The 22,448-nt window shown below is 53.2% G+C and overlaps 8 protein-coding genes across 8 annotated transcripts; 4 read left to right on the top strand and 4 right to left on the bottom strand.

Annotated features, from left to right (window-relative positions):
- Positions 1-491: 491 nt before the first annotated feature.
- On the top strand, positions 492-2,978 carry HD553DRAFT_337220 (uncharacterized protein; the record flags this gene model as incomplete). The annotated part of the gene is made up of 5 exons (XM_046182269.1): positions 492-1,079; positions 1,289-1,835; positions 1,969-1,994; positions 2,081-2,246; positions 2,320-2,978. The coding sequence occupies 5 exons, from the start codon at positions 492-494 to the stop codon at positions 2,976-2,978; spliced, it is 1,986 nt and encodes a 661-aa protein (XP_046033551.1).
- Positions 2,979-3,027: 49 nt separating this feature from the next.
- On the bottom strand, positions 3,028-4,727 carry HD553DRAFT_337221 (putative clathrin light chain). The gene is made up of 6 exons (XM_046182270.1): positions 4,654-4,727; positions 4,451-4,555; positions 4,095-4,348; positions 3,704-4,011; positions 3,504-3,601; positions 3,028-3,400 (listed from the first exon to the last, which is right to left on the bottom strand). The coding sequence occupies exons 1-6, from the start codon at positions 4,706-4,708 to the stop codon at positions 3,285-3,287; spliced, it is 936 nt and encodes a 311-aa protein (XP_046033552.1). The 5' UTR covers positions 4,709-4,727; the 3' UTR covers positions 3,028-3,284.
- A 309-nt stretch (positions 4,728-5,036) lies between these two features.
- HD553DRAFT_318433 (uncharacterized protein) lies at positions 5,037-6,736 on the top strand. The gene is made up of 3 exons (XM_046180870.1): positions 5,037-5,167; positions 5,247-6,481; positions 6,558-6,736. The coding sequence occupies exons 1-3, from the start codon at positions 5,098-5,100 to the stop codon at positions 6,582-6,584; spliced, it is 1,332 nt and encodes a 443-aa protein (XP_046033553.1). The 5' UTR covers positions 5,037-5,097; the 3' UTR covers positions 6,585-6,736.
- A 124-nt stretch (positions 6,737-6,860) lies between these two features.
- On the top strand, positions 6,861-7,743 carry HD553DRAFT_318434 (uncharacterized protein). Its single transcript, XM_046180871.1, has one exon. It carries the CDS (start codon positions 6,910-6,912, stop codon positions 7,453-7,455), a length of 546 nt encoding a protein of 181 aa, XP_046033554.1. The 5' UTR covers positions 6,861-6,909; the 3' UTR covers positions 7,456-7,743.
- On the bottom strand, positions 7,744-10,470 carry HD553DRAFT_318436 (uncharacterized protein). The gene is made up of 5 exons (XM_046180872.1): positions 9,000-10,470; positions 8,650-8,917; positions 8,301-8,572; positions 7,986-8,231; positions 7,744-7,908 (listed from the first exon to the last, which is right to left on the bottom strand). Exons 1-5 carry the CDS (start codon positions 10,265-10,267, stop codon positions 7,785-7,787), a joined length of 2,178 nt encoding a protein of 725 aa, XP_046033555.1. The 5' UTR covers positions 10,268-10,470; the 3' UTR covers positions 7,744-7,784.
- A 1,155-nt stretch (positions 10,471-11,625) lies between these two features.
- Positions 11,626-13,785, bottom strand: HD553DRAFT_131190 (RNase P subunit p30-domain-containing protein). The gene is made up of 6 exons (XM_046176588.1): positions 13,327-13,785; positions 12,936-13,204; positions 12,627-12,836; positions 12,323-12,540; positions 12,152-12,231; positions 11,626-12,064 (listed from the first exon to the last, which is right to left on the bottom strand). The coding sequence occupies exons 1-6, from the start codon at positions 13,676-13,678 to the stop codon at positions 11,865-11,867; spliced, it is 1,329 nt and encodes a 442-aa protein (XP_046033556.1). The 5' UTR covers positions 13,679-13,785; the 3' UTR covers positions 11,626-11,864.
- Positions 13,786-14,718: 933 nt separating this feature from the next.
- On the top strand, positions 14,719-19,902 carry HD553DRAFT_131201 (uncharacterized protein). Its single transcript, XM_046176589.1, has 8 exons — positions 14,719-16,275; positions 16,361-17,902; positions 17,973-18,175; positions 18,234-18,857; positions 18,918-19,099; positions 19,165-19,337; positions 19,399-19,515; positions 19,578-19,902. The coding sequence occupies exons 1-8, from the start codon at positions 14,764-14,766 to the stop codon at positions 19,824-19,826; spliced, it is 4,602 nt and encodes a 1,533-aa protein (XP_046033557.1). The 5' UTR covers positions 14,719-14,763; the 3' UTR covers positions 19,827-19,902.
- Positions 19,903-20,573: 671 nt separating this feature from the next.
- Positions 20,574-21,886, bottom strand: HD553DRAFT_318444 (uncharacterized protein). The gene is made up of 4 exons (XM_046180873.1): positions 21,204-21,886; positions 21,076-21,126; positions 20,856-21,013; positions 20,574-20,794 (listed from the first exon to the last, which is right to left on the bottom strand). Exons 1-4 carry the CDS (start codon positions 21,701-21,703, stop codon positions 20,685-20,687), a joined length of 819 nt encoding a protein of 272 aa, XP_046033558.1. The 5' UTR covers positions 21,704-21,886; the 3' UTR covers positions 20,574-20,684.
- Between the last annotated feature and the right edge of the window lie 562 nt (positions 21,887-22,448).

Consider the following 22,448-nt stretch of genomic DNA (forward strand, 5'->3'; position numbering starts at 1 on the left):
GCTTGTACGGGTGGTTGGTAGATGTGCCACAATCTCTTGCTCCTTGTCGCTGGTCTTGCCATATCTTCTGTTTGGAAGACATCGATACCCATTCTGCGTGCGAACTCAAGCACTTGGATGGAGCCACAATGTCGCGGCTTCAAATCTCAGCGTTCGTCAAGCTCAAGTCTTCCTTTCAGAATTCTCATGTTCCTATCATTGCTTGCTGCCCCTCAACCTGGTTTCAAGAGGTATAAAGGAGACGGCTGGAATCAAAGGTATAAATAACAGCCGATGAACGGAGGACATACCAAAGGAAATCTTGCGAATCAAAAGAGGACGGTACGCGTAAAAGGAAGTATGCCTGAGTCTCGTCTTTTATGGGCTTATGCTTGCACGTCCGCAGCATATAAATACGGGATCCATCTCGTCTGGTTTGCATCAACAGAAAGATCCTCGATACATCCAGACACAATCATCACTCTCCATCAGACCCTACTTCCCCGACAAAGATGTCCCTCACACCCTCCTACAACACATCCTTTTTCATCCCCCGCCCCACCTCTCCGGCTCTTTCTACCCATTCTCAAGAGACAGCCAGCACTTTCGTCACCGAGAATTACCCTCTCAGCACCGATCTCTCTTCGGCGCTTGCTGGACATGTCGACGGCCCTGACCGAGACACTCTGACGGTTGACTGGTCGGTGGCCAATGCGGACTCCGATTCGGGCTCGATCGAGCCGCGAGATCCGAAAGGAGGATCCAGTGGCGGAGGAAAGGGCGGTGGTGGGAAGAGCGGTAGGAGCGGTAGGAAGGGAAGTCGAGAGAAGACCGACTTCGGCAAAGCGTTCAAGAATCGGTTCAACACGAAAGCCGTCCAGGACAAGTTTCAGAGTCTGCGCGCTAAGGCGGGAGGCGCCGATGCTCGTCGAATCTTGCGGGAATTGCGCGACCTCGTCGAGGAATTGCTGCAGAACCAGACGGGGGATGAAGGACACTACAAAGAGATGGAAGACAGTCTGGGAGATGCCATTGCGCCTGAAGGATCTCCTTTGGACGAGAACAAGGTGTCTGCCGCTGTCAAAGCCTACGATGACACGGTCAGGTGGCTGGATGGAGAGAAAGAATCAGCTGCCGCCGCGAACGGGCCGTCCAGCAGGAGTTTGTTGTTCGGAGTCGTAGGAGCGGCGGTTCTGGTGCCATACTTTACAGGATAGACTATGTCGAAAATGTTTGTGCCCTACTGTGTTCTCAGTTGTGGCCTTTTGAATGTGTACTTGTTAGCTCTTGCGATCGATAACTGATATAGGCCGCGGATCTCTTGATCTTGAATCCGGTTCTGATCGATACTCCACGTCGAGAGTGTGAATCTGAACTTGCAGTACGCTGGATGCGGAGTATTTCGAACAAAGGAAGGCAAAAAGTCCGTCTCCTTCTCCGTCTTGCAAGTCGGTCAGGTCTTATACATCCAGCGCAATATGTATACCGCAGGGGGGGTGCCCCTTCCGACCTACCTACTACATATCATCGAAACTCTCCAGCTTGTCCACCGAAGCAAGTCACCAGAGTCATGTCGTCGGTTTCTACCACCACAAGCTTGTTCACGGCTCCCACGGCTACTCAAGCTACCGACGATGCCCAGTCTTATCCGCCGGCTACCGTTCATACGAACTCTGCAGGAGCTCCGTTCATTTCGGATTCCGTACTACCAGATGGGCACCAAGCTGTCCCCGATCTAGGAAGCGAAGGAAGAAAATTTGCAGAGCTCCAAACAGCGCCTTCGGTCGTGGGAACGATTTTGAATCCTGTCGTTTCGATCAATCAAAGTTCTGTAAACATCGAACGTCGATATAAAGGTCTGTCCATGGTCGCACGAGGCGTGGGGGCCATTATCGTAGCGAACGAAGTCTTAGGTCAGGAAAGAGAGGACGATTGATAGCGGTGTTTGCTGTTATTCCGGACTCCAGCTGTAAGAGCCGAGTGTTGCAGGAACAATTCATATTCAAACTTTGTTGGTTAGTGGCGGATAGCGCATTGCCAGGTTATGAAGCCAGAAGATACATGTCAAGCGCGATAAAAAAATGATGTGCTTTACCTGTAGATGAGCGAGACTATCGGTGCGATCTTGGCTGTAGGAGGCGTGATCCTGCCTCGCATCGCCGTCCGCGCCTTGCTGAGGCGAAAAGATCAAGAACCTCAGTCATCAAAGGAAGTTTATGACGTGCTCTTGACCAATCAGATGTCAGGTCTGGGTATAAGAGGTCAAGGTGCAGCGTCTTGATATTCTGCTCCCATCAAATTGGTCAAACATCTCTGCTGTATCCTTCGCCGTGCCCACAGTCGTTCATACCGAAATGGCTCTCTCCATCGCCCCTACCAATTGCGTGCCAACAACCACGGACCTCTCGAGCATGCCCTGCTCGAGCGGTCTCTCGGCGATATTCCCAAGTCCCACTGACACAAGTAGTGGGACAGCTGCCAGGACGCCAAGCTCGATGGATGCGTCGATCATTCTAGTTCTACGGTCGGACGGACAGATCCCTATCGTCAATCCACCGAATTTCCTCGATAGTTGGTCGCAGTACTACTATCCCGGCATCTACAAAGCTCGACTCGCATTGTTGGAAGGTCTCTTATCGGATAAAGACGGCTTCTTGATGGCGATCGAAGGGGCATTGGAGGAGGCGAAAGATGAGAGGAAGATGAGTGCAGGTGGTGGCGGGATCCCGAATGCGGGAATTATTCGCATGGACTTTCTCAAAGAGTTGGAGGATGTCGTCTCGGAACTCCGAGATCGCGAGCTTGACGAGCCTCAGGAAGAGACCGCTCTGAGAGTCTGCAAGGTGATAGGCGAGGCCACGGATGAACGTGTCAATGAATTGCGTCCAGACCCACCTTTTCCAGAGCCTTCACATGCCAGCGGGTCTTCTCTGACCGCGCCTGTCGCTGGAATGGTGTTGCCGGCGGTGGCAGCGGCGGCGTTGTTTGCCAGTATATGAATATGTCAAGTGAACCCTCATGTTCTGATCGGCCGTGTGCCCTGTCTGTGTTGTATATGCATATATGTTTTGAACCCTTTACAGGCCCTCTCAACCGAAGGTTACTGTACCCTTTCATTCCACCACCCGGCCAATGCTCGTTCAGCACGATCTCATACTTCTCTACAAATTTCAAATGTCATATCATCCATAATAAAGCGAAAGCACAATCCAGACACGTAAAAAGACAAACTCGTCATATCCCCTTCATGCGACCCTTCATCTAGCCATCCCATCCTCCCAGTTGGCCACCAGGAGGACGTTGACCTAATAACCCCCAGCAGCGGGCGCCTTGTCTCCCTCCCTCCTCAGACTCAGGAGGATCTCCTTCATCCTGGCCAGATCCGATCCACCGGGTACAGACGCCCGGAGGGTCTTGCTCTCTATCAACCCAAAAAAACATATCGTACAATCAACATCAACATTAATCTTCCTCTTTCATACAAAGATACGGAATATGGAGAAGAAATAGGGCAGGGGACTCACGGCTGTTCTGCAGGTCGACGAGGTCGGTGATGCGTTCCCAAGTGGTTCCCTTGGAAATGGATTCCTGCAACTGCTCCAAGAACGCCTTTTCGTCCTCCCTATCAATCCGCGCGCAGGATACGTCAGCCACCTACGTCCGCTGTACATCCAACGACGCGTTGTGGAACAGATCGGAGAAAAAGAGCGAAAGCGACACCTACTTGTTCTTCTTGATGCTCCTCTCCTTCTCGCCATTGTACCTCTCGTAGAACCCATCTATCGCCTTTTCAGCCTTCAAGACGACCTCCTCCTTTTTCCTCTTTGACTCCTCGTCCCGTTGTTTGATCTCGGCCCGTTGCTTCTCACGCCACGCTTGGATGGCGGGGGAGTCGGATTCGGGCACTTGGGTCGAGGGGAAAGAGGGAGGGGGGAGGACGGAAGTGTAGTTGGAAGTGGGTTGTTGGAAGGATGAGGTGGTAGGGGCGGTGTAGGGTTGAGCGGGGTAAGGGGTGGCTCCGTACGGGATGGTCTAATGCGTTTACCAACACAATTCTCAACAGATCAGACTTCCATCCTACGCCAACACAACAACACGGCGATCCGGTTGCTCACCTCGATAGCGCTAGCCTCCCCGCCGATATCAGGGAAACTGCTCTCGAACCTCGCCCTCTCCTCGTCATCCTCGTTCCCGGTCCCCTCGAGACCAGTCACCTTGAACTCTCCGCCACTACCGCCGTTCTGGTTGGAAGGCGGGTCGAAAGAGGGGAAGTTGGACATGGGGTCAAAGTCGTCCGAGGCGGTGTTGTTGTTGTTGTTTGCGGGAGGTTGAGGCGTGGAGGTTTGAGCCGGGGGAGAAGAGAGACCAGCTGTTTGGATAAATTCCAAGTTCGAGCAAACGTATACACGGATATCGTAGTGAATCAGTAGGATGAAGGTGATAGGTGGACGACGAGGTGTGAAATGCTCACCGAGATCCGGGAACCCGTCCATTCCACCTGCATTTCCAGCTCCGTTGGCAGCCGTATCATTCGCCTTATCGTTACCCGACCCGGAGAAGAGGTCGGCATCTTCTCCTGCATTCCGGGGAAGAATGTTTCATATTGCATCATGATCAGATCAACTTCGGAATGCACCCTGTGTACGCCAAGTAGCCGTGGGTGCTCGAGCTTACCGAGGGCTGCTCGTTCTCGTGCGAGGTATGCTGCTACGGCGTCGTCGTCTGCCATGATTCCTGCTAATTTTCTGAATTTCTGTATGATTGCTTTAACGAAAGAGAGTAGGGGGGTTGGGGTGGTTGTTGTAGCTCATTTCGATACGACGAGGTCCGTTCGTCATTGCGTGTCAACCGAGATCGTGTTCACAGATTGACACGTCACAATCGTCGACGGTGGCTGTTTGAAGGTTTATTTGATAAGCAAGTCTCTGCCGGCATTATCGATAACGGCATTTGTGTGGCATTCGCTTGACGACAGGTCTCTGGTCAAAATTTCGATGGATAGAGGGACCAGTTCAAGGTGCAATTGATACGATCATACGATATGGTGATCGTTGGGACATGCAGACACCAACAACCTTCTCGGTAATCCCACTGTCGTAATCCAGAGAAATAGTCACGATGGGTCTATCCGAACGCAAAAACAAGCAAAAGATCGCACCCGATCCGAGGAATCTGGGATGGAGTCAAGGTGAGCCCAGGACGTTGCTGAGTTGGAGAGATCGAGCCTTGTCGTCTGATCCCTCAACCGATGCAATTGCGAATACAAGACACCAACCGTTTTTCATACCAACACCTCGCCAAGTTCGGGTGGGATCCGACCCAGGGTCTCGGTTCGGAGAATAATCAGGGGAATCGGGAACACATCAAGGTCGTCAGAAAGTTGGATTCGTCGGGTATCGGAGTCGCCCGTGCGATGAAAGAGGGCGCCGAGATAGGAGGAGCCGGGGAAGGGTTGAACTCGCTCTTTGCACGGTTAAAGAAGGCCGGCTCGGCCCATGTCGAAGGAGCGGAGGGTGAGACGGTGGTGGTCTCACCAGGTCCTATGGTCTTTGACACGGTGTCGACATCGGACGAGACCGACGCCGATGCAAATGCAAATGCCCCTGTGATCATCGCCCCGGAACCTCGTCCACTCGGCAACTCTTCCCGTTCGAAATACGTCAGGTCTAAACGACTCGCCGCCTCCTCCCCAGCCGCCATGGCTGAGATCCTGGGGATCCCCATCTCTTCCCTCCCGGCGCCTCCTTCTCCGTTATCACAACCCCCTACCCCTGGTCCATCATCGCTCAAACAATCAAACTCACGGAGCTCGACCTCGGAGGCGGAAGACGTCCTTGATGATCACAAGATTACCGTCGCCAAGATCTCTGTCGGGGAATATTTCCGAAGACGGCTCGCACAGAAGAAAGCTGAGCGGGAAGGAGGACCCGTCCCGGAATTCGATGATACCAAGCCCGAGGTGTACAATGAGGTCGCTAAAGGGTTCGAGGGGAAGAAGATCGTGTTTGGGGGCGACGAGGATGAGGAGGATGTCAAGGTCAAGATGGAGGTCGAGGAGGAGGAAGAGGAAGCAAAACAAGCCGAACGGGGTGTCGGTGGAGCAGGATTAGGGTCGGCCGGGGATCTCAACGCCGTACGATCTGAAGCCACTTCGCCCGTACCAGAGGTCAAGGCGAAGAAGGAGAAAAAGGACAAGAAGGAGAAGCGGGAAAAGAAGGACAAGGAGAAGAAGAAGGACAAGGGCAAGCAGCGGGCGAACGTGGAGGAAGGCGAAGCGGACGTACCCGTCAAGTTGGAAGAAGGAGTCGAGCAGGCGAGGGTCAAGCTCGAACCCGTCGGTGAGGCTGATAAGAAGGAAAAGAAGAAGAGCGATAAGAAGGAAAAGAAGGAGAAGAGGGAAAAGTCGGGAGAGAAGGGAGAGGGGAAGAAGCGGAAACGAGATGACGACGATAACGACGACGAGACGAGCGAGTTGAAGAAAGAGAAGAAGGCCAAGAAGGAAGTGAGTCTAATTGAACCAAGGTCATCGGAAGTGAGATCGACCAACTGATCAATCTTGGTCGTGATCGTATTGACAGAAGAAGAGCAAAAAATCGAAAGACTAGGCTGAGCGCTGTTTGACCATTTCTTGACCCGATTCGTCGCTTCTTTTTACATTGTATCTGGGTCTACCTGGTGTACTGTTGGCTTTCTTCCTGGGGTTAATGTATGACCTGTACGACGACGATACGAACAAGACCATGTATGCAACTGGCTACCACAACGTGAGAGGCGCTTGGGACGCGCTTCTACTTGTCGCGCGGGGAGAGCATCGAACAACTTCAGTCACTACCTTCTCTTGATATTTCGATCAACTTTATATGCTGTTGACCAGACTGCCATACATCTCGTCGCAACACATCACCGTCAGACCTCACTCTCCCTGTCAACATGTCACTTTGTACTAGCTGTCACCGCTCACTCTTGCGACCAGTCGTCTCGACGGCCTCGTCCTCCTCCTCATCGTCCTCGATCAGGACCTACACCGCACGAGCACCTGCCGCCTGGAAATCCCGAACACATACTCAAAAGGCCGCCAGGATTCCCAACCCCCTTCCTGCCATCTATCCTCAACTTGTCATCCTCTCGGACGGCTCATCCTTTACCTCATATACCACCTCGCCATCCCCCGCAACCCTCCGACTCACACGAGATGTGACCAACAACCCGCTCTGGAACCCGGCTAGCGAAGGTCGAAGAGGCGGCGGAGAGGAAGAAGGTGGAAGGCTCGCACGATTCCGAGCGAGGTTCGGAGCCAACTCGCCCTCGTCCGAGACGCCTGCGGGTGAGCAAAAGGCCGGGTCGAGCAAGCAGAGCTCGAGCTCGTTTGGGGTCAGCGATTTCGACTGGATGGGAGAGGAGGCTGGAGTGGCCGAGAAGGTGTCGGCCAAGGAGATGAGCGGGCCACAGAAGGCTACCAAGGGCAAGAAGAAGTAGGAGGTCGGACGATAGAAATCGAGGGCGTTTGGCCAGATCTGGCATTATGCGGCGCTGGTCACGACTGCCTCGACAAAACCTCCCCTCCCTCACGTTCACGACACATATCTTCAGCTTGCCAAATCACCACCTGAATCTCGAAGGACAGCTCGGAGCGTGTGGGAACAACGCAGATGGGCGTACGGTGCTTCAGTCGAGGTAGACCACCGAGAAACGAACGGGTTTCACCTAATGTATTACCAATGTACCCAAAATATCCGCCAGAGGATTATACAACCTTTTCATGATCAAACTCTTTGCCTGGCTCGTAAACTCGGTTGCGTCCACGATCAGTCGCTTAGCACCGAGATCAACCGGAACTCGGTCCCGCCCTTTGGATCCAGAGTATCTGCCAACACTTCGCATGTAAGAGTATGTTGACCCGGTAATAAGTCTTCCCTGATGGTGGTTATCCTGTCGACGACGATGGCACACAGATGTCAGCCTTCTTAAACATTCTCAACACGAACCCCTTGAAGAACGAGACGCACATTCCCATATTCCGTTCCTTAATGTCCCACCATCCATCCACCCTGGTCTTGTCATCCTCCCGATCGTCCACCCAACAACCGATACTGCCAAGACCCAAGACCTTGCTCCGCAGGTGGCCGATCTTGACGTACCCCTCGCCCTGCCCGTCTCGTCCAGGTTTGGCTTGAGTGACGAACGGGAACGTGATTCGCGATCCTGGCTTATCTGAAATAAGGTACCGTTTCTCTCCCCAGTTATACGTATCCCTTATTGAAAGCACAGAGAAGGTCAGTGTTGAGCGACAAATCGAGTGTCTCGAGCTGGAGACGACTCACCATCCGCTCGACTTTTCCGGCAAGACCAGCCTTCTCGATTCGAAAGCCGAGTTGGTACTCGTGCAGGACGGATTCGTTCGCCTGACCTTCTTGTTAGGAGCATAAGCCGAAGCAAGCAACATGCCGGGAATATCTGTCAGCTCGACATCGCTATCGAACGATTCGTCCTCTTCGTCGTCCAGGTACAGGTCATAATCTTCCATCTGAGCGATTTGGAGTTGTAAATAGTGCACAACCAGTTCCGCGAGGAGACTGTGGCCATGGTGACTGATCTGAACACGGCGTTGACAGGAGGATTCGCATTGTAAGCAACCCCGCCGCCCCGCTTCTAGCGATGACATCGACTTACATGCATCAGATCAACCCCGTCCACAACCTTTGCATCCCCCTCGATTCTCTCCTCCTCAGGAACATTCCTGAACCATTTCTTCACCTCCAGCCCGACCTTGGCCGCAGGACCTAAGACACCTCCAGGTGCCGGATTGGAGGTCGGGTCGTTGAGGATGCGGGGGAGGAGGACGTCACGGAGCGAGATGACGGGCGTATCGTAATACGCTGCGACATCGATGTGTAAAGATGATGCTTGCGATAGGGTCGAGAAAAGGAGGGTAAACGTTCTGACGAGGTAGATATCCCTCACCGTTAGCTATGCAGAACCATCTCGCCATAGCCAGGCTTTCCCGGTGATCTCTAACTCACTGTACATTGATCACCGCCGGCCTTGAACCCATCTCCAACAAGCTCCGCAACAACAACTCGTAATTCTCCATAGCCTCGAGACTTCTGGCATCGTTGATTCCCAACTCGACGATGACGAGATCGACATCCTCCCCCAGATGTTCTTTCCAACACCCAGCGAAATAATCCGATCCGATTCCACCTTGGGCACCGTTGATGAACTGGTTAGACCCGCGATGGTGCGGATGATGTTCGTGGCCCGGCTCGACCCCGCTAGTCAAGTTTGCTATAGGCGTCGATGATTCCTCTGCTTGACGTGCTTTTCTGCTATAACCGTACTCGAGCGGCATAGCCGGGAACCTCTCGTTGAGATACTCGAAGACTTGCATGTGCATGTTGAAGGGGTTGTATAGGTTTTGGGTCTTGGCCGGGTTCCGGTCTTCCGGAAAGGAAGAGGAGAGGAGTCGTTTGTGTTTGTTAGGATGGTCCTGGTGATGATGATGTGTCTTCGCATCGTTGCCCTCTTCTTTCGATATTGCGGACGATATCGACGTTGAACCCGATTCTACGTGTGATGATGGCGACTCTGATCCACCGATGACATACCTCCCGACTTCGACATCGAAAGGCAATTTCGGCAAGCCCCTTCCTTTACTCACACTCCCTCCGACGACGGCTACGACGAAGCCTCTCCCGCTCCTAGCTTTCTCCAAAAACCTCTGAACTCTCGCCCCGGTCCCTTCGTATATAAGCCCTCGAGTGTATTCCCATTCTTTGAAAGCCTTGTTCTCGAAGGGAAGGTCGTCCCAGTCTGTCACACGAGGTCTTTGCGAAGTGGAAGAGGAGGTCAAAGAGGAAAGCTTGGAACCGAGGGTGTTCCAGACGGATGAAGACTTGTTCTTGACCGTATTCCAGCCATGGGTCAAACCTAGCCCGGATGATGACGGTGACAAGGGCGAAGAAGGATCCGATCCTACTCCTCCATCTGAATCGAACAGCCCCGCTCCACTCTCATCCTCCGCTAAGGGTCTCTCATCGACAGGGATATACCCGCTCCCGAATCCAAAGTTGGCCCGGACCTTTTCCACGACGACCCATCGGATCCCTTGGGCTGCCGAATCCTTGACCCCCCATGGGTCGAACCGGGATCCTGACGATTGTGGTGTCGGCTGGGAGGAAGAATCGGAAGGTTGGAGGACGAGCGAGACGAGGAGAAAGATGATCGAGGTCAGGGCGAGAATGAGGGAGAGGACGAGTTGACGGCGGGTGATATGGGGCAAGGGGATCATCGTGGGGCGCCGGATGGAAGACTTGTAGAGTTTTGAGTTGCGTTTATAACTTTAGTCTCATTCTGATCCCAGATCTAGACTTGTGATGTGGATGGTGGACAGAGTACAGAGTAGTAGTCGACCTTTGCAACTAGCAATTAGAGTGTTTCCCGAGGTTCGATGTGAAGTTCGAGACCTCTTGGCGGCTCCCGGATGGATATGCTTCCGAACAACTGGATTTGATTCCGAGCGACGGGACGTTTGATGGCGAACACTGCATGATACATGAAACACATTTATGGCTCGCAAAGCTCATTTGGTCGAAACTAGGAGTGGCACGGCGGAAGCGATTTACTCCAGAGTTCTCAGTGGCAAGTTCTGCTTCCCAAGAAGGTCCACAAAAATGATCTGTTCTCGAGTCAAAGGAAGTTGGTTACATTCTCGGCTCATCGGGCGGAAGTCGGGCGAACTGGCCAAGCGTATATAATAGGCATGTCTACTGTGGGGCAAGCATCTGTTCTTCTAGATTCCCCCGTCCGATTCAAGATATCGTCTCTGCCCATTGAACCAAGCCTTGACCCTGTACTTCTGCTCAAGCTGCAACCACCAAGCTCGATGTCGCAGTCTCAAGAACAACCTCCCAAAGACGACAAAGACTTAGACTCTAACTCTTCCGAATGGCCTGCTTCTACACGCCCAGCGGCTTCTCAGTTGAGACGGAACGCACTCAGCCCCCTCGATCGGGACCTTCCTGAGTTCCAGAAGCGAATGATTGAAGAAGCTGCTGCAGCAGGCGTGTACGACTTGTCCTCTTGTACAGCGGCCCTTTTGTCTATCGCTGATACAGGAGATGAAGAGTCGCGGAAGACGGTATCTGTCGAAAGCAACCAGTAGTGATGTCACTATCGTTTTCGAGAGTCGTGTTGCGTTGTGTTGAGACCATGTACATTCTGCCAGATGAATATGTGATACAATAAGCTTTGCTGGCCATAGGACGCGAGCCTTTTGCTTGGTCGTGACATTCTTGCCATATCGGCGTTTGGCACGGCGAAAGGACCTTGAACTCAGCAGTACATTTTTGGCCGTGCCCAGGCAGAAAGCGGCCTGACATTGCACCGGATCACTGAGATTATTGGCCATTCGTACCCTGCGAATTGAGAAGCCTAAGAGGTAGTGGTCGTCTCAACAATGTCACAAGTCATTGTTACATGTATCGTTTGCAATAGCCGCTGACTGGTCCAATTGAACACCAGTCATCCTTCTTGAAACTCTCATCCTCGGCTTCCACGTCTTTCGCAAGTGACTATTTCCGTTGAATTGCGGCCCAAAGTTCTCCGGCCGCACGGGGCTTTGATCCGATCCAAAACTTAATGGAGCATACCATATCTTTTCCGTTCTTCTCGCATGGTCTGGGTCAAGTTAGAGAATCCAGGTAAAGAAGTCCACGCTGAAGTTGGTGAGCTTAGCCAATTTGCTCGCGACTGATGGTAAGTCTCTAACGTCGATCGAGGGATTCCAGACGGTTCTCCAACTCGCGCGAGTTAAACACAGGCGACACATGACCGGTCTTTCCATATGCATGACCTTGTTACATGTACCGGATAGACCTGGAAGCCCCTCATGCCGCTTTGACCTTTTTCACCTGTTTCGACACTTCCACTTCGGCTGCCTTTCGTTTACTCGTCGATTCTGCCTGGTTCTCAGCTTCATCCTGGTCTATTTCCATCGTCGTTGTCGATTCCGCTGCTGTTTTCACCTTCGTTTCTGGCATGACCATCCTCGGGACCGACATGACCCCCTTGTACGCCCTTCGAGCCTCTACAAGGACGAGACGATGCAAGATCAGCGGCCGGACTAGGAGAATCAGACGGAGTAAGCAAGTGAGAGTAGACGGCCTGGACTTACGGGCCCGCAGGATGACTTTGAGTGGGGTGTCCATGACGGCCTCTTTCGCCTGATTCGCTGGCATTCCCAAGAGCGTAGCTCTATCCTCCCACAAACATGAATCTTTCAGCCAACCAAACCCTCGCTCACGACAGAAGCCCCGTACGCTAACACGTCTCGAGGGACACTCACAGGTTGATCAGATCAGCCGGACCCCGAACCCCGGACCCATCCCCCGAGCTGAAGATGATCCCACCCCCACCCTTTCCTCGTTTGTCCACCCCGTCTCGTCCACCTCCACCGGATACGGCCATGATCACCCTCACGGCCTCTCGAGCGTTCGTAAGGAAGTTTTGTCGGGCCTTTTCGTCGTTCTGAGAGCCGAGGGCCGAGGCGTAACAGATCTCGAACTGCGATTCGATACAATACAAATCGTTAGGCATGATGTTGAAAGCTCATTGCCTAAACGTCTTAACAAATTATGGTCGACACTCACCACAGCCCCATTCCTCAGTGCGGCCCTGACCAGACTTCTCTTCATGCCCTTGAACGGCAGCCTCGCTCCACTTGTCGAGACGGTGATGATCCCCACCTGGTTCGCTCCCGGTCGAGTGAGCTCGGTACAGACCTTCGAGAAGGATTCTGGGGTGAGCGGTTGGAGGGAGATCAAGTCCCAGGTTTGTAGCAGAGGGGTTTGGGAGGCAGTCTACAAAATACAAGTAGATCGTATATGGGTAGAACGTCAGCGACTGAACGGCAGCAAAGACTTGTGGGCAGCGGTATGAAGGTGAGGAAGTGTACTTACCAAACCGTGAACGTTGCTATCGTCGACGACCAGATGTAACCTCCCCATCTGCCTCACCCCCATCCCACCGGCACCCGCTTTCTTCCCACTTCCACTTGCCCATCGAGGGTCATATTCTGGAAAGGGGACCGATCCAATAGGTTCTCCTATCTGCGGCTGTCCTTGAGATTGAGTTTGCGAGGAAGAGGAAGATGATGGGTAGAAAGGGTTGATAGGTATCGCACCCGGTCGAGCGGGGGTGATCGTATAAGCTACGATCGAATATCCGACTATGTGATCCCAAACCAGCAGGGCCACCCATGGAAGAATCGATATCGAACTATCAGCTCTCGCATCGTAAACATTCGGCCAGGGACCGATACAATTGGCAGAAGCAAGAAATGATACTTACAATACCCAGCCTGAGCGACCAACCCTCTCTTAGCCTCCTTCTCTTCCCTACCTCCAGGCAGAGCTCTCCAGTACTTTTCTTCTGCCCATCGAGTAGCCTTGACTATGCCCGAAGTCGAAGTCGAGCTCGCAGTGTCGAAGACTTCGGTCGGTCCAAGGGTACCGGCTGGAGACCCTGCTCGTGAGCCGTATGGCGATTCGGTGTTCCCGTTGGCATTGACATTGCCGTTGGCCTTGTTCTGTTTACCTTTCTTTGCCCCTGATCCTGAGCCTGATCCTGGGGTAGAAGAGGAAGAACCGGCGGCCACTGGAGGGTGAGGGAAAGGGAGGAAGAGGTCGGCCGCGTTGTACATCTCGAAGTCCTGTGTCGCAGCTTTGTCCTGGTCTTTTCGGTGTAAGGTCTCGAGGACGCTGGTGTACCCGTGATAGGTTCCCCCTGTTGAGGGTTAGGGGAAGGCAAGACGAGTCCTGGTGTGATAAATGATAGATCTAGCGTTCGGAAAATTTAATGAGAAGCGGATATGATATCCATAAGGCATAATTCATAAGGTATAAGATTATTAAGTATTCATAAGGTATAATTATTAAGTATAACTTTGAGGAGACAGATTTCAAGATCTCGCTCAGATTTCGAGCGCGGTGGTTCCGATCTAGCTACCATTCGTCTGGAAAAGGTGTACGAGGAGTAGCAAGGAGATTGCACAAGGGAGCAGTCAGAAGCAGAAGAATATTGATGTCAAGGATCAAGTTGATCGCTGACGAAGGACCACCGGAAATGAGCAGGATCGAAGATCGATAACTTCAAGGTCTAAAACGATTACAACGATACTTTCCACTAATATTACAAATGTGCAAGCCACTTCGACCCACTCGACCACATCCGGTCACGCCCCCAAGAGAGAGCGACCGAGAGCGAGCAGGAGATACGGACCCATCAGAAGCACAAGTCTTCTCTCATTCTCCCCTCTCTCGACCACCGTTTGCACCCACTCGCCCTCCCCCGAAGAGGCGGTCGAGCGGGTCGATGGTCGATAAACTGCCGATTGCGTACGATATTTCCGTCGAGTATTTTTTAGGTGGGAGTATTGTTGCCAGGTATCGGGAGGGTTGAAGGAGAAGAGTAGAGGAGGTAGGTCGTGGGTATCTGTCGAGGTAGGAGAGATTTTGATTTTGAATGACGAACAGGAAGGGCGAGCCTAAGCGGGAGAAGCGGACATCGAGCTTGGAGCGTTTCGCATGTCCGCTCGAGTGATTAGAAGCCGGATGCGTAAAACGTCTTCATGTCCGCTGTATCAAGTCATTTCATCGAGGGTGACGCGACGCGACGTCGAACGCGTTTGCGGTTCACAGCGATCAAGTTCGATCATTCGACCTCTTGCTCACACCCCGATCAGATAGTTCGATAGATCAGTCTTCTAGCTTCTTGACCGGGTATCTCATGTCATTCGACCTGTGTCCTGTAACACTACTCAAACCTTCTCGTATCATGTCCTCTCCGCTCCGCAAGCCTCCACCACGTAGGACGTACGGGAGACCCAGACCCGCAGCTGGGAACGAAGCGCCCACCACGACAATCACGACGACATTGACCACTCTTCAGTTTGGGAAACACGCCGATTGGAGAAAGCAAATCGAGGAAGATGAAGTTGACGATGAAGATGACGATGACGAGGTGGATCTTGACATCGGACTCGATTCCGCCAACTCGAACGCCGAAACTTCAATCAAACGACGAGCGCTGGAGAAAATTCGTCGCATACGCGAAGCAGATCGTCTCAAAGAAGAAAGAGAACGAGCCGTTCTCTTGGCCAAGGCTCAACGGGCGGAAGATGGGGATGAGGATGGAATCGAGGCTCCTAGTAGTCAGAACAACCGGGGTGGTGGGTTCGGGAGGGAGAGGAAGAGAGTCGGGTATGGGTACATGTATGGGAGAGGCGATGCGGCGAGAGAGCATAGGAGTGGGAGTGAGAGTGATAAGGAGAAGGGAGACTTGAATGGAGAAAAGTCGGACGTATCAGACGTGGGCGAGGATCGAGCCGAAGCACCAACGGCCTCGTCTTCTCTTCCCCCGCTCACCTCTTCCTTACCTCCGGCTTCTGCTTCTACCACTCGTCCGACCGCCCTGGAAGCCACAACAGCCATCACCACCGGTAACAACCTCAACCGAGCAATGTTCGGTTCCTCGACGCTGTCCCCTCCCTCAGGCCTCTCTCCGTCTCATAGGCCGTTTCCGTTCTCTTCCCCCGCTCCTCGAGCAGGATCACCCTCGGGATCTCGCCAGGAGAGCCCATCGCCATCCCCGATCAAACGACCACGGACTGGGACCGCTCGAGGGAGGGTGTTGCGGAGCTCATCTCCCAGCGGGCTCGGTGCAGAGGATGATTTACAGCCGGATTTGGGAGTAGGGATGGACTTTGAGGAGACGTACGCCCCGATCAAAGCTGGAGTAAGAAGACCCCGAGGGGACAGAGGAGGTGCGAGGAAGAAGGTGGTTGGCCTGGATAGCGACGACGAGGAATCCACAGCAGACGAGCACGGACGGGACGCAGATCTGGATGTGGGAGATCGGACAATCACCCCTTCTCGTCCGCATGACGCAGACGGATTGGCCAGCGAAGTCGGCGAATCGGAGGATGTTCTGGGTTCGTTCTCGACCCCTCGCAAGACGAAGCGGGACCGGTCGTTGATCATCGCTACTTCGGGGATCTCGCCGGAGTCGCCTTCGAGGTTGATGTCGAAGTCGAATCTCAAGGCGAATTCGAAAAGGCTCGGCGGCTCGGATGGAGGGGAAGATGCGGAGATGGACAAGGATGAAGATGATGATGTGGAGATGGACGGGATTTTGGGATCGCCAAGTGTAAGGCAGAGCAGGAAACGCGCTGGCAGAATCGGGCAGGGAGAGGTGGATAGCGAGGAGGACGGGAGGGTGGCCAAGGCACCCAAGATCCGAGTGAGTTTCGCTCCCGTTCAGTAACTCGACCTTTCTGAGCAGACGAATAGAAGGTATTTAACACTCGTTGTTCGATTTCACACAGCCTCTTTCCAAGAAACAGCGCCTCGAGATGGACCGAGAACAAGCCAAGATCCGGGCTGAAAAACCGATCAGACTCGCTCCGTCTGCCCGAGCTCGCCCGTCTGCGCCGGGAGCCATGATGGGTGGGCTGGGGATGACCGATTTCGTAAAAGCGACTCAGAACGCATGGATCTCCGCGAGGAGAACGACAGTGCTCGGACCTGCAAAGGAGACGAAACCGATGACTCAGTATGTCAAGCTATCAAGCTTGGCACCGGGGCCTGCAGGAGCTGCCAATACATCGGAGGTTCCAATCACCTCGGAAAATCCTGGCGAGATGCAGGAGGAAGAAGAGATTGGGAAATTCAGTAGCGGTGGAAATAGGAATATCGGCGTGCTGACCGGAGGGCTGGGGTCGTCGCCGACCAACAAGGGTAAAAGCACAATCAAGGGCAAAATAACTTTGCGCTTGAGCAACCTGGACGGAGATGACGATGATGAGGAGTTACCCGAACTCAAGGACGTGGTCGCCAAGAAAGAGCAAGAACGGTTGATCGCTCGTAAACGTGAAGAACTCGCCCGTCAAAAGGCCATCGCCTACAAGAGGATTCAGGAGGAGAAGTTGCGCCAAAATGGGGATGACGAAGACGACTTGGTCATCGAAGGAGTACCAGACTCGGTCAAGAAGCCGCCACCTGTCAAGCGGCAGAACGGGGGCACGGCTCGGGGAATTTTCGATCACGCTCGAGAGGCCAGACAGGGCAAGGGTCTCGACGCTGGACAGCGGCTGGCGGCGCTCGCAGGTGTCTCTACCAAGCATCAGGATACCATCACGGAGAGCTTGGTTTTTCATGCTGGTCGCGATTTCGATCACGCAAACAAGAAGAGAACTGGAGCTTTACCGTCCGGCTTGGAGAAGCGCAAGGTCCAGCTGATCCCGAAGGACCGCTTAGAGGCGGACTTGCTCAAGAGACAGCGCGAGTTCAACTTGCAAGAGCGTCAGCGAAAGGAAAAAGCCAGTGGAGTCAAAGCTAGGCGGCTGGAGGATAAAAAGCCATTGGAGATCGAGGAGTTGATCAAGGACGAACGCTGGGACGAGCAAGCAAGCGATGAGGATCCAGAAGACGGTGATTACAAGCCGGAAGTCGAAGCCGACGTCGAGATGGAAGCGGTCGACGTTGGTAGCGAAGTCGGGGATGACGAGCGGTCGATCATTTATAGCGGGGAGGAGGAAGACGAAGCCGAACCAATTGTTCGCGCCACGCCTTTCTCAGGCAACTCCGTCGGGCCCGACGATGAAGCCGAGGTTGACCTGCCTCGCCGATCCCGGCCTCGGAAAACGATCGTTCATACGATAAGAGATAGCGACGACGAAGAGGCTACACCCAAAGCAGCGACCAAGGCGTCCTTTGCCTTTGTGCCGCCGTCAAACTCAAGACCGGATCTCGACATTGCCAATGCTGTGGATCCGCTCGAATTTGGGGCATTCGGCGAGGACGATGGAACGGATTTAGGGGGAGGATTCTCGCAATTCTTCGGTGCGACCCAGGCTGGTGACAGCGAGGTGAATAATGGGCGCGACTCTACTTCTCACGTTGCTGAGGCTGACATGTTCCTTCCCGATTTGATCACAGGCCGACGCATTCGGCGGCTTCGATGTTCTGCGTCACGATAAGACCGATGCAGTTCTGACTACACAGGTTCACCTGCCGGACCCCAACATCACTGCCACGGCTCGTCGCCGTAACGAGGAACTCCTCGAGGGCGAGATGATGCTGGACGCAGACTCTATGGATATAGAAAAGGCTGAAGCAGAGAAATACTTCAATGACAAGGGGTAAGAATAGCAAAATATCGTGATTGGACAGCTTGGCTGATATATATACCTCACGTAGACTCCTCACGCAGACACGTCCGACCGGACGAATCCCTCTCACCAAGGCCGACACGTCGGTCAGTATCACCAGCGAAGGCGCATCCGAGAATACTTCGATGCTATCGATGGCTCTCTCTGCCACCTATCGATCGCCACCGTCCTCCACACGTCACGCTCAAGGCAGCGCCCCGAACACTGCGCTAGACGAAGCTGCGCCGTTACGTCGACTTAAGCCTCGGAGACCCTCTTCCATACATTCTTCCAACGACGAGCGTGATGTCACGCAACCTAGTTCTGAGGCGCATACAGGACCCAATTCGGATGCCTTGACGACGACCGATATCGCTTCGGATCCCGCTCCCGTTGCTCAAACGCGGCCCAAGAATGCGTTTGATGTGCTCAAAGCAGCCCGTCCGAGTCGACCGAAACTGGATCCTAAGACCATAGCGGAACGAAAGGCACGGTTCGTCGAAGGGGAGGCCGAGGAAAGTGACGAAGAAAACGGTTGGGGTGGCGGCACCAGGCAAGACGATATCGAAGAGGACGAAGATCCCGACGCCGTGCTGGAGGAACTAGTCGACGATGCACAAAAGACGGCGGAAGAGCTCGAGAGGGAAGAGGAACAACGTCTCCAGAAATATAGGTAAGCTTTCGATCATGACGGTCGGGCTCACGCTTGGTCTCACCTGTGACGTTTCTTCAGAGAGATTGCCGAACAGGACGATGAAAAGAGCCGTAAGCTGGCAGAAGATCTCACCAAAGGTATCTACCGAACCGGGAAGAGCGGCAAGATGGGCGACATCGAATTTTCGGACGACGAAGACGAAGAGCGCAAGAGCAAACGAGGGAAGAAACGCAGAAAGGAGCGCGAGCTGAAGGGCGTTGGTAAGTCAATGAGCAGGTGTATGGGTGACCGATTCTGATGATACGGCGCCACGGTCTAGATCCAGACAGCGCGTTCCAACAAGTCTATGAAGAGCTCGCAGCGTCCAGCGACGAGGAATTTGAGGAGCCAGAAGACGATACAGCTGGCTTCAGCGTGCGTCTTTCCAGCCCGATAGCAGAGGACAGCGTACCACAGAAGACGATCAGCGACAAGGCGAGACAGCTAGCGATTGAAAACGTTAGTAACAAGAGTAGATCTGGATCGCTACGTCCGTGACTAATGCAATTCGGTCCGGCAGAAACGGAGTCGTGACTTGGCTCTCTTAGAATCAGCCAGTGATACTGAGGGCTCGGATGACGAGCAGTCTTCGTTCAAGCTTGAGCGCAACGACTCGCAGAGTCTCGCCCCGCGACCGGTAAGGGCAATCGGCAGTAGGATCTTGTCGAAGGTGCACTCATGCTTGCGTTGTACATCCAGTCGCTGGTTTCGCGTGATTCTGCCAAGTATGCCCGACACCTTGAAGGAGAATCGCAGAGGAGTACCGATACGCGCAAGATTGGTGGATCGAGTTCGGTATCGGGCGCTGTAAATAGAAGATCAGGCCGCAGGTCAAGCTTTGGAGCTCCACTAGTCAACAAGGCGAGCAAGGCAATGCCTCCACCTCGCGCTCAACCTAGAACGCTCGGCAGGGTTATGGACAAGAGCGGACGCTTCGATAAAGATTAGGACCAGGATTGTATGACACAATTGTATCCAGTATTCAGCCTTGTAGCCCACTTTTGATATACCACATGCATCTGTATTGTATGATTCAGTACAGGCCATGAAGGCGTGCTCAGCGGGTCGTGCAGGAGCGTGCGAGAGTCCATCTTCGTGACAACTGCACAATAACACTGACACAGTATTAAACAGTATTAAACAGTATAGACGCCTGGTATCACTAACGGTCTTACTTCATCTTTGCAGGTACTAGGCTATCGTAATCCCCGCTCGATAAACGTACCTTCCGATAGAGAATACAATCGACCAAATTATAATTCAATCCCATCTTGTCATTGGTAATGTCGTGTATAGCGATATCGAGGGTCTTGAGGAGGGCCACGAGCAAGGAATCTATACGATCAGGACCGATACCGAGCATGAACGTGATGCGTCAATGGTGTCCGTCCGAGCACGACCGTCATATCATTGGCCTTCTTGGGAAGCAGAAGCAGTGGCAGTCGAGTTGTCAGCGTTTGTCAGGTTCCTGAGTTCGATCTCGTGCATGCTGACTATGGCAGCTCCGGACCACATTGCATGTGCGTCTACTCTTCGCCTATCAAGACCTGTGGCAACGTTGAATCACTTTGACGCTACCATGTTAGCGATGAGGTGCCTGACTTCATCGGTCGATACAATACGAGTACCAAAGAAAGTTGTAGAAACACTGGCTGAGAGTCTTTCGGCTTTCCAAACATTAATGCCAAACCTAGTCGAAGAACTTCACCCTGTGTATATTATTCGGAACCTCGACAATCACGGGAAAATTACAAATGCCTGACTCCTCCTCCAACCTATACCTTTTCTAACGCTTTGCTCCCCGACTCAGGTACGCTCTTTTGGCTGATCGCTGAAGGATGGGATGGCTCTTTTTTCGCTCTGGGTCTGATTTTGAGTGTGATCTTCGGTCTGTTCTTGTTGCGGCGAGGAGTTCTCTACAGGGACCGTCTGTCATTAGCATCTTCGGATTCCGTGCAGAAAGAAACCTTTACTTACTTGAAGCGGTTGCTCTCGCATCAGTTCCATCAAACCAGGTGGATTCTTCCTTGGGGCCTTGATGATATGCACGGAAGGACGACGGACCGCGCAAGACTGGTGACATGTTGCCAGTCCCGATGACGCGAGGGGAACCTCTGGGTACGATGTAAGAGTTCCTGTTTTGATGCAAAACATCCTCAGCCGAGATCCCCTTTCAGACCATAGTAGTTCAACTTGCCTCAGTCCAGACCCAGTAGGGGTCTCAACATTCTCGTCGTCTCCACGTTGGCTGTAAGATCAGATGAAACGCGAGGAGATCAGCACCGCGCGGGACCAAAACGTCGGTCAGTTGGGACGAAGACTCGCCACCGAAGATTGCCTTGAAACATCAAGGACGTAGCCAACTTGGAAGAGAGCTCATGGATCGACGACGGCGTACTGGCTCGTGGAGTGGGAGGACTCAGAGGTACGGCTCGTCTCTCGCCTTCCTCCTTATCACCTTGCCATTCCTGCAACCTTCGAGTAAGACCTTCGACAAGGGGCGTCCCAGTCCTCCTGACGGGAGACGTGTGACCCTTCTCATGGTGATGAGCCCCAGCAAGAGAGTTGTAGGGAGTGTGGGGTTCGACGGGAGAGTTTGGGAACTTGTACATGGGAGTAAGAGGTCGGGACATGGCTCCTTTCAAGGGTTTACCCTGGTACCGTTGGCTGGGCGAGAGGGACATGATGCTGACCCTTTTAGAACTGCCGGCCCTGGTGGGCATTTCGGGACGGATAGGGACTTGCATTTTCATTGACGGTCGCACGGGAAAGATATCGGTTGGGAGAGTCTCGAGATGAATTCCGAGGAGGAGGAGAAAGTTCATTGCCACTGACGAGAAGAAGCAAACACGCCTTACGGCTTAGGCTTTATACTTCTGTGGTCAATGACCTTTCACCCGAAACGTTTGATCCTTGCGCTTCCTTTGATCTTTTCGGATGGACGTTTCGTCACGAGCACGTCACTCGAGTCGCGGATGTACAGCGGATCAGATCGGCCGAATCTCGAGAGGTATGGTATCGTCAATTCGTCGTCATCTCGGTCAGATTCTCAAGTCGTACATATTGCGCTTCGTGACATCATCCTCACAAGCGTAAGCTTTCGTTCATCATGAACGTACTCGCTTGGCGTCCGGCGGATAGGGTATTTCCGAATCATTCAAGGTCCCAAGTACTTGTCGTGCGGTCGTCAATCCAGGATGTCGGCCTGGCCTGCTGTATCCGAATCTAAACCAGAGGTTTAGGGTTCCAGCCTCGGTAACATCATTGACAAACGACGCAGAACCGACTCACCCATCTCCATCGCCCGGACTGATACGCTTCATACCCCTCGAGCTCGACCCTCCTTCATCTGTCGACCCGCTAGTATCTCCCACCGAATCTTCCTGCATCTGAGCTGCGATCGCTTGTCGTCGTTTCGCTGCCGCTTCCGTTGGCGAGAGCTTCTTGGCCTGTGCGTTTGCTGACCGGTCTTCCTGTCCATTACCAGACTAGACAATTCACAAGTCACACAGCAGATCAGCTGACTGACGTGGCGAGCCTTCACATCTGCTGATGAGGGAGACCACATGT

Source organism: Filobasidium floriforme (assembly GCF_021052385.1).
Source record: "Filobasidium floriforme strain CBS 6241 chromosome Unknown HD553scaffold_24, whole genome shotgun sequence".
Lineage (NCBI taxonomy): Eukaryota > Fungi > Basidiomycota > Tremellomycetes > Filobasidiales > Filobasidiaceae > Filobasidium > Filobasidium floriforme.